At 44.8% G+C, this 10,680-nt stretch overlaps 1 protein-coding gene across 4 annotated transcripts in view; it reads right to left on the minus strand.

The window, feature by feature from the left end:
* Positions 1-344: 344 nt before the first annotated feature.
* plagl2 (pleiomorphic adenoma gene-like 2) overlaps positions 345-10,680 on the minus strand; it is a 41,826-nt gene continuing 31,490 nt past the window's right edge. For all 4 annotated transcript variants that reach the window (XM_048240266.1, XM_048240263.1, XM_048240264.1 and 1 more), the window contains exons 2-4: positions 8,432-8,626; positions 7,645-8,112; positions 345-7,259 (exon numbers count right to left, since the gene is read on the minus strand). In XM_048240266.1, coding sequence (XP_048096223.1) covers positions 5,732-7,259; positions 7,645-7,964 — 1,848 coding nt within the window. In that variant the 5' untranslated portion in view covers positions 7,965-8,112; positions 8,432-8,626 and the 3' untranslated portion in view covers positions 345-5,731. The remainder of the gene's footprint in view (positions 7,260-7,644; positions 8,113-8,431; positions 8,627-10,680) is intronic.

The raw sequence follows: 10,680 nt of genomic DNA on the forward strand, positions 1-10,680 counted from the left end.
CAACATTTTTTAAAAAGCTGATAGCACCCCTATGTATCATAGCTGGCCATGTGAGAGAGTGTTGGGCTGAAACAGCGCCTGGAACTGTGTAAGTATAGGTCTGGGTGCACCACAGTGCAATTAGGCCCGTCCTTGAGCCAAACTTTGCTTTTATATCACTTGGAAGCCAGCCTCCATTTTGTGTCATTTCATCTCTGCACTGTGGTGTGGTTTCCTGCTCTGGCAGTTTGGTATGTGAATGGCAATTTTCAGGCAGGAGGACCGGGGAGGAGAGCTTCTCCACCTCCAGCTCACCCTGCTGTGCCTGGCCAACAGGAAATTAACAAAAGAAAGGCAACAAAAAGTATGAAACCGTGGGTTTATCTTTTAATCATTTTTTAACATAACACATTACAAGTCAAAATGATACAATGTACTGTACAAGTAAATAGGTATGTTGTTATGTCATCTCTTTGGATCAACCAATATACAAATCTGTCACTTTACACTGCTGCAATTGATTGCATGTGAGTTATGTAACAAAACAAAAAAAAGCAGATTGTTTTGTCCTGTAGCATATTCTCTTTTTATACAACGCTCCCTGTAGATGATGAACTCCATGCTATATAAAATAGTGTAAGAATGAATGCAATTACTCCATTTTCATGTGTTTCACCTTTTTTCCCAGGGATGCGGTAATAAAGGAGTACTAAAAAGAACTATGTTGCTAAACAAAGATACAATGAGAACTTGGAATGCAAGACTTACATGAAGCTAAAAATATATAAAACTACACATGGATTTTGTCTATATCAGACAGTACCCATCTCTTTACTATAAAGCAAAACAAAAAGAGAGGCATTTACTTAAAAACAAATCTGATTGGTTTTCTGCCATAAATTTTTCTTTCTTCAAAATATATTCCCATAAAATTTCTTAGTTCTGCACCTACTGGTGTGGATAAATTGAAAGGATAAGTGCATCCCTTGTAGGTACAACAGGGTCCAAGAAACTGATGAGGTCAAATAAAGAGGCTAACGTTGACTCAATTTGTGTATTCTTCACAAAACACATTTGCTGTTAAATGTCCAATTCGTTTAAAATCAAGATTCTTTTTAAATGGATCTTGCTTTGTCATATCATTGGTAACTTTGTGGGGGACATCAGGGATGTTTCCAGCAATGCTCATTTTCCTGTTCTCTTCTGGATAAGCAGCACCCAATTTTAAACCAATATTTCAGTTCCACCAAGCTCAGCTAAATGGGAGGAAAAGCCTTTGCCATGTGCCAGTGCCTGTGTGCCCATGCCCACCTACAACCTGGCATGTCATCCTGACAACTTTAATTGAAACCACAAGCACGGTGGGTGGGAGGGCATTTCCTGACCATATACGGTACAAGTCTGCCCACTGCTATAGATTTAAAACACTTTTCAGGCATGGCTGAGAGAGGGAAAGGGAGACGTTTTACTTTTTTCTCTCTACACACACTCGGTCTCTCTCTCTCTCTCTCTCTCTCTCTCTCTCTCTCCCTCTTGCTGAGTGGTGGTGGTTCTAGGGTAGGTTCTCATGCTTAACATGTGGTGAGCCATTTTTGGCTCTTCTAATCAAAGCAAAGTTCGAGCCATTAAGACTCGTTTATAAATTCTCATGAAAAAAAATTGATTGAAGATTAAACTTGATCGCCACAATGTGGGGATTACAAAAAAATGAAGGGTTAGGGGCATAAAGAGGGATATTAGTGAAAATCTATCAGAAATACTGTTAACTCTTTTTTGAAGAGGGAAAACACGACAAGATGAATAATGTCTACGTATCGGACTAATGGCACATACATGTACAAGGTCAAATACAAAAAATTAAAAACATACAAACATTTAAGGCTGAAATCTTAAAAGAAAATACTCTTTTTAAAAGGTTTAAAAGTGCTAGAATTCAGATCAGCTCACATAAACCCGGGGAGGACAAACTCAATAGATGCCAATAGCTTTTTTTTTTTTTCTTTACAGTTAAGAAATATTTTTTGTCTCTTCAGAGGGAAAACTAAATAAAATTATCTGTTTGATAGCCTTAGCCATGATATGACTAAAGCTTATCAATTTTAGCCTCCAAATTAAGGTGAATGTTTTCATTTAGCTTTTCATATTTTCTCTATTTTGACAACCAATGTCATAAAACAAATATTCAAATATCCAATAGTGCTTAACGTAATTGAGATAAATGATTCTTATTTGGATCATATAAAATTGAAATATCCAAAACAAATAGACTTAAATTATAAGAATAAATCTATTTTTTAGAACACAGCTATATCCAGGATTTTCCAGGAAACTGTGGACTAGGAGTACTTTTTTTCTTTCTTTTTTCTTTCTAAGAACTAATCAGAAAACACGTCAACATTGACACAACCAAAACTGTTCAGTACTTTAAAATAGGAACAAATGTCTTTTGAGACATTCATAATTTCTTATCATCAGTTTTTAAGAGCTAGTCTTACAGTATGACAAATCTGATTTATTTTACCAATATATACCTATACATTTTCCTTGAGCAATTGTGCAAAATATAATTTCTTCTCCCCGGGTTTTTGGTATGAAAAAAAAAAATATTAAAAATGAGGTGATGTGTTGTGTTGTTTTTTTTTTCTGAGGTCCTGTTTCAAACAAACAGAAAATAATATATCATATGACAACAAACGACTAGGCAATATCCCAATCAAGTGTCCCCTGCTTTGAATGTCAAAGACCAGGCTGGTGACTTCTTTGTTCTGGATATTGTGTCTTCTTAGACCCTTTCATAAAAAATGTTCCTTTGAAACTGAAGAAGCAGCTGGATAAGGAGAACAGAGACGAAAGGACTAACCAGTTCGTGTGTACTACTGTGCATGTTTTTTAGACTATTTTTTGTCTTTCTTTTTCCTTTTCATTTCATTTTCTTTTCTTTTTTTTTTTGCTTAAAACAGCTTTGCAGGTTGAAATGTTCCTCTAGTGGTCTACGGTCGCTGTTGGCAACTATAGCTAAAAAAGCAGCAATGTTTACATGAATTTTTGTTATATCTCATTTTTGAATTGTGGCCACCATTTTTGTTTCTGAGTCACTATTTTATGGTCATTCACATTCACTATGCAGTAGAGATGAACTTGCTTCTTAAGAGGACGTCTCCTCCAGGCAAGGGAAGCTCTCAGAGTGAAGGGGGGCGCTTGGTATAGCCTCTGCTGTTGAGTGAGTATCCTTAAAAGAGTGGCAGTGAAATAAGAACACTTCTTATGTGTTGGGGGTAGAGGTGTGATGTTTGACCATTCTGACACCACTCCATTTTAAGTGAATTGAAATGTTTGACAGTGATCCTAAGTTTTGATGTCCTCATGTTTCACAAGAGGGAGCTCACTACACTAAAGACATAACATGGTTTGGTTTCCTGGCATGAGAATATTCTCCACCATCAACCCATTTGGATTAGCAGACCGACTTTGAGTGTGAAAAGCTAAGCTCCCTCTTGTGTTTACAACTGTGGTCTCAAGTCTAGTGGAAGTAGCTAATTCTGGCGAATTCTAGGGCAACGAGGGCATAGTTAGGTCGGAGCTTTTAAGCTGAAGTACATGTTTCATTGTCAATGGAGAACATACATCTACAGTGAGAAGGGTCACTTGAAATAGTACCACTCACCAAACAGACTAATAAACCGGCAGGTCAACATCAACTCAACACTGCGAGAATTTAAAATCCAAATCAATCAAAACATGGGCTTTCTATTAAAACACTCTACAGAGAAGTTCAAAGATAATGTTAAATCCATTCTAGTTGATTATGCCACTAATAGCCTAAGATACATGTGTCACTCCGCAATTCTGACGGGCCCTCTTGTTTGACTCACGTACATACAAAGGTAAGGACAAATAAGACAGAGAAAAGCTATAGGGAAAAGCTAATACTTCATCCTTTTTTGATCAATATGATGCAAGATACATACGTATGTAAACCTGTCAGACATTTTTTTTCTTAAAAATCAGCAATTTGTTTTATTACATCTATCTAAATTACACTTTACTGAAAAAAAGCAATTATAATATATAGTTTCTGATGTGGTATTTCGTACACTGCAAAAATATTTTTTTTCTTTAAACTGAAATTGTTATTCATTTGTTTCTATTCACATATGTCAGGGTTATTATTAACATGTATTCCTAAAAAAAAGAAAAACCTGCCTACTATTACTTTTTGTCTAAAAGTATATCTCAATAACATGAGGTGGGCGGGAGCAGGAAAATAAATTTTGTTGCCTTGGAGACTTCGGAAAATTAGTGCTGGAAGGAAGACAGAAGGGGGGATCCTTGAAAGCCACCTCCTGTTATGTAAGTCCCTATTGGGATTGTTAAACATAGATATCTTGTCAGACAGAATGGCCTTGATAGGTCACAAGCACCAACAGAAGTATCAGTATCCCAGGAAGCGTGTTGAAGGGTTAGGGTGAAGAGGTCACTGGGGACGGCACTGCGTCCCTAGTAAATCAAGTGCCTTCTGCTGTAAACAAAGTGCTTCTCTCGAAGAAAGCTGTAAACCTGTGTAACGTCCTATGATTTCCTCACACACACACAAAAAAAAATCTATTAACATTGTTTGTAATTTGGGGGTTGGTCACTGGGTTGGCTGTGTACATGTTGAGAGGGATGTGATTGGGTGCAGCTGTTTTCAATGTACTTTAAACTTCTCTCTCTTTTTTCCAAAAGGAAAAAGAACTGTGGTGTTTTTCAATTCACAGCTGAAAGATGCACCTCTGAAGGTAGAATAATTTGTAAGTTTAGAAAAAGAGCACATACCAGTCTCAGGGGGAAGTAATTTTAGCCAATGTCCCTTCTCACTAAAATGAAGACTTTTGACAGTCCACACCCTGATTCTGGCATTAGTATAATTTAATGTATTTTTTTCCTCAACTTTTCGCTAATATTAACTCAGCTGTTATTTTTTTGCCAAATGTGTTATTCTCTTGTCAGCTGAATACTGAGAGATAGAGAGAGAAAGAGAGAGAGAGATAGAAGGAGAGACTATTCTACTACCAGGCCTGTCTTATGACTTCATTCCTTCACTAATTTTTTATTTTATTCTTTCACTCCTGGCTGCCAAAGACGGTTTGAGTTTAAGGGCAAACAGACGTAACGTCTCACATTTGGAATAGTGTTTTTTTTTAAAAGAGGAAAAAACATCCTATTCACTTCAAACTAGTCTTTCTGCATCATAAATGAAAGATTCTTCTCTACATTAATCTTGACAGAGAAACTTTTTCTTAATATTATTATTTTGTAACTTATGCAGTACCATGCCTTAGGGCCTATTGATGCTGCCTCCTAACTACTTTATAAGGGAGGGGAGGAGAGAAGAGAGGTAGGGAAGAGTTTGGAAGGAGACAGGGCAAGTTGGGGAACATTAATCATCATTCTTAATAAACTTTTTTTTGTTTTTAAAAACAGCCTAAATAAAAGCTTTTGTTTTTGCATTTCCTATTTCTTCCTTTTTTCCTCAATTTAAAGGGTAAATTCCTCCAGGCTCAATCAAAAGCTTTGTGCGCTTCAATTAAGGCTTCTAAAATGTTCAAGTGTTTGACTCTCCCGACCTTTTTTGATTAGGAACTCTGGGTCCTCACGGACCTAGGCCAATACCCCCCCTCCCCGCCCTGCCCTGTGCGCCCTCCTGCCCACCGGGGGAGGCGTGTGCCCGCGGGTGAGCAGGCGGCAGAAGTGGCGGGGCGGGGTGGAGCCCTCATTGAAAGGCCTGGTGGAAGCGAGGCAGGGTGGTGGTGCTGAGGCTGGAGCTGAACACTGGCGGGAGGGAGTGCAGGGGCCCCAAGCCGAGGCCTCCACCGGAGCCTTGCTGCTCCTGAGGTTGATGTTGCAAAGAGGTAAGAGGCAGCGCTGTCGCGGCACCGGCGGCGGCAGCAGCATGAGGCTCGGTGGCGTGCGAGGACGAGGAGGAGGAAGACGAAGAGGAGGAGGAGATGGCCGAGGAGGAGGTGGTGTAGCCCATCACCAGGCCTCCGGAGCTCATGGGGGCGCTGTAGGGGGGCAAGTTGAGCGGCAGGAAACCCAGCAGGTGGGAGAAGTCCATGTTAGCAGCACACAGAGACTCGGCGATGACGGCCGGGCTCTTGGAGAGCAGGCCGTCGGCACCGCCAGCGCCACATAGCTCGTCGGGCAGTCCGGATGGTGGCGGCTCCATGCCTTCCTTAGGCGGCGAGGAGGCGGTGTGGGGCTCCGAGACACTGGGCGGTGCCACGGGGAGCCCGCTCTGCAGATCCATCAGGAAACTCTCCATCTCCACCTTGAGCGGCTTCTCCAGCAGGTATGAGGTAGATCCGAGCTGGTACTTGGGCGCGGGCTGCGGGTGCACCTGCGACTGGTTCGGCGGGGGATGAGGAGGGGGCTGTTGCTGAGCGTGCGGAGGTGGGGAGTGGTGGTGATGGTGGTGGTGATGGTGGTGGTGATGCGGGTGGTGGTGCGGGTGCAAGGACGCCGGCGGAGGAGGCTCCATGTGACAGCCCATCCCCATGGCGGCCGACAGTGAGCCGGACACCAGCGAGTGGTGGTGGTGGTGGTGATGGCCCACGCCGGGGCTGGACATGGCCTGCAGGTGGTGCGCGTTGTACATGCCCATGGGGAAGGGCGTGCCAGTCTGGAAGGCCTTTGCCATCATGGGGTCCCCGGCCGAGCCCATACTGCACATCATGGGGCTCAGCTCCTCCTTGACCGTGCACGGCGACGAACCCGTCCCCAGCAGGCCCAGCATGTCCGGTGGCTCCGTCTTGATCTTCAGCAGCTCCTGCGAGTGGCTCTTCTTGACGTGGCGCGTCAGGTGGTCCTTGCGTCCGAAGCGCTGCGCGCAGTACTGGCACAGGAAGTCCTTGCGGCCTGTGTGCACCACCATGTGGCGACGTACGTCCTTGCGCGTGTAGAAGCGCCGCTCGCAGTGGTCGCACGGGTGCTTCTTCTCCTTGGTGCCGCCCGAGCTCTTGCCCGAGTGGCTCTTGAGGTGCTCGAGCAGCGCCGGTGTACTCTCGTAGCTCTGCAGGCACACCTTGCAGGTGAGATCGCCCGCCGTGGCCGCGTGCATGGCCACGTGCCGCTTGTAGCCCAGCTTGGTGTTGTAGTGCTTGCCGCACTCCTCACACTTGAAGGCCTCCTTGTTGGGGTCGTGGGTCTGCAGGTGGTTCTTCAGGTGGTCTTTGCGGTGGAACATCTTCTCACAGAACGAGCACTGGTGGGTTTTCTGTGGGGAGTGTGTGGCCATATGCCTACGAGGAAGAGGGAAAGAAAGATCAGAGTTGGGAAGAAAGCTACTAAAAGCAGTCGACATGTTGTGAGATGTAATGACAAGTTGAGACTAATCATTGGCAAAATCTTTTTGATTTTGACGTGACTACAGACATTCCCAATATGCGTGCATTGTATAGCCTCTTAGCCATTGCTGGTGTTAATACACCAGTTTAATACTGACTCCCATCGTTATGTTCCTACGGAAACATTTGTCCTAAAAAACATCTAAAAATAGGGCCCAGGTTGAAAAATGCAGAGTATCCCTCTGTCAATTATTGGTAATGTTGTTTTGAAGGAACTTACATTAAGACCTGGCAGTGTGCCAGAACTGAGGGTGGGGTCTGTGTTAGGCCCGGGGCTCACCTGAAGAGCTTATATTTGGAGCTGAAGGCCTTGGGACAGTGTGGCTGCGAGCAGTGGAACGGCTTTTCCCCCGCGTGGCAGAAGGCGTGCAGCCGAAGCTTGTCCGGCGAGCCGAAGAGAGCGCCGCACACCAGACACTCGTGGCCGCCCGCTCTCTCTCCCCTCTCCCTCTCCCTCTCTCTCTCCCTCTCTCGCTCTCTCTCCGCTCGCGGCGGCGCGGCACCTCCAAACAGCTTGGCGGCGGCGCGTGGGTCCTGCTGGTCCTCCTGCGTCAGTGCTGGGATGTGGTGGCCTGGGGCATTGGCGGCGGCTGCTGCCATGGCAGCCCTAGGGTGCCGTTGCCATGGAAACGCGGCCGTGGCTCCCCACCCGTCCAGACTCTGCGTGGCTAGTGGCTGGGGCGTGGCTAACCGGGGCGTGCCACAGGGAAGAGATGGGGAGCAGCAGTGGACGCACAGTCAGTCAGACCTACAAGAAAGAAAGAAAGAGGAGCAGCCCTCAACCCCACTGTCATCTTTTCAAAAAGGAGCTTTAGTCAAGAATTAAATTACTGAAATTGGTAGGTCTACATAATATAGTGCTAATTAATTACTTTGATGAGATGGTGGTTTACAGCCCTACCTTTATAACACTAAACGCTGAAAGACCTAGGATATACATAGAGTCTAGGTAACATGAAACTTCAGGGTTAGCATTTAAGCAGTCAAAGTGAATGATTCAAATCATTCTAGAGCATGACATCTGCCAGTAGTATTCAAAGGCTGATCTGCTGAGTGCACACACCCACCTTTCTTCTTGGAGCTTAAGTTATGTCTCCCAGGAAAATGTTTCCACAAACACCTGTCTGTCTCCCTCCTCTCTTCTTCTCTCGCACCTGCTGTTTCTCTCTCTCTCTCTCTCTCTTGCAGATTCTTTCTCTTACCCAGTCCCCACAGCTACGGTTAGGGGTGGGTAGGTTGTGATACTGAACATCTTCATTGTCCTACATGAAAGCAAGAACACAAGAAAGAGAAAAATCACACATTAGTTTTTGTTCAGTGACAGTGAGCAATCTCTGGAGATTTGCTTTGCTCTTTCTCTACGCTTTCTTTCAGACCTCCAAACGCCTCACAAGTTTGGTTATTGTAGTTGCCGCGCTAGAGGGCACTACGGTTGTGGAAGGAACTGAGGAGGCAGATTAAAAAGGAGGAGGAGGGAGAGTCTTGATGTTGACCTTGTGGGGCTGCTAAATTTTTCCACCGTAAATTGTGTCAAACTCTAACCCCTAATAATAACAGTAGGAAGTGGGTGAATCCCTTCCCCTTTTCTCCTTCGCCAAGATTTACGATCATCACTCGTTCTTGGGCCGCCCCGGCAGCGCGAGGAAAACGGCACGACTCACAAAGGCCACTTTGTATGTGTGTGTGTGTGTGTGCATACACGTGTGCTTGGCGGCGGTGGCGGCCACGGCAGCGTGTGTGTACATGCATGCACATGTTACGAAACAGGATAAGGCTCCCGTAATCCCAAAGAAAACACCAGAGCACAAACAGCCCCCAGGGAAGGCAAACTGTTTACAACCGCTCCAAAAAAAACACCTTCACAAAACCTGTACTACATCTCAATTGCCAAAACCAGAAATCACACTGATGAGCTGTTGCCCCAGTGCACACAGATGGGCCTACTCTGCTCTGTGGTGCTCTGTGCTCTAAAGATCCCTTTGGACTGCAGTTGCTATAAGATAGGGAGAGAAAACTGAGATAATGTGGTGATACTGATCAGCACATGCAGGTGCTGAACTGGTCTAAAAATACTCAGAGTTATTAAAATGAGTAAACAGATCATTTCCCACATTTACTGAAGGAGCCGGCTGCACCCACTGTGGCTCAGTGCTACACACTGACTAGAGTGAATATGACAATTGTCTTCATCCAGCACAGATCTCATTCCTGACACTAAATCATAACTGACTGCTAAAACTGGCATACTGCCAGGCTTAAGTGTCAACTCAGCCAGGAGGTCAGGCTATATTTTTGCCGAACTACTAATGCAGCATTCCATGACAGTACCTACTAACTGACTGGGTCTACATAACAGTAAGGCTCTCATACAGAGACATTAAGGAATTCACATATTGTTTTATTACTTAAAGTGAGCTTCCCAATTTAAGCTGTGAGGGGAGGAGAGATGTGATCTGTTGTTACACTCATTGGCTCCTCCCCTCGCCTTTCCTGACCCCAGGTCTCTGCTGCTGACCATCCCTGCACCTGAGACACACAACATGGATCCAAACTCAAACAGGCCGAACATTGACCATGCAAAAGTTAACCCTGGCCCACGGCATCGCCCCTGTCGTGACACAACCAGCGAGAAGTGAACATTCAAAGTCAAGCACGCTGGTATGCTTCACGTTCAGGCTGCGAAGACACACCACAGGCGCCATCTCTTTTGTGTAATCTAACTGGCTTGCCACATGGCCAAGAAGGTTAGAAGAGTTCAGACAAGACCCATAAAAAAAGAGAAGACGAGCAAGAGAGGGTGACAGAAATAGAGACGCACGTGCATGTGTGTGTTTGAGCGTGTGCGTATGGGTTTTCAGTGGGCAGGCTTCCCACACTGCCCTCTACCTGCAGGTGGGTGTACTGCTCCCCAGTGAGCTTGTAGGTAATGGGGGAGAGGCTGTGCTGCTACACAGGGCAGGGACAGGACGCTGAATCTGAGATATTGTGGTGGAGGAAAAGCATATGCTGTGGTTATGACCATGCATGTGTGGATTTGGTTTTGGTTATGTATACATTTGAGCATTATAGCGGTAGCTATAGTCTACACAAACTAACAAGGGGACGTGTGTGTGTGTGTGTGTGTGTGTGTGTGTGTGTGTGTGTGTGTGTGTGTGTGTGTGTGTGTGTGTGTGTGTACGAATGTTTTTGCTACAAAGGCACTGTATACAAAATGTGCATTTGTTTATGTATACACAGTGCCTTATGGGAGTGTGTTTACACACACAAGATGTGATGCATGTGTGTATATGTGCCTGAGTGTATGTGAGATAACTAG

The sequence above is a fragment of the Alosa alosa genome, chromosome 4, assembly GCF_017589495.1.
Source record: "Alosa alosa isolate M-15738 ecotype Scorff River chromosome 4, AALO_Geno_1.1, whole genome shotgun sequence".
Lineage (NCBI taxonomy): Eukaryota > Metazoa > Chordata > Actinopteri > Clupeiformes > Clupeidae > Alosa > Alosa alosa.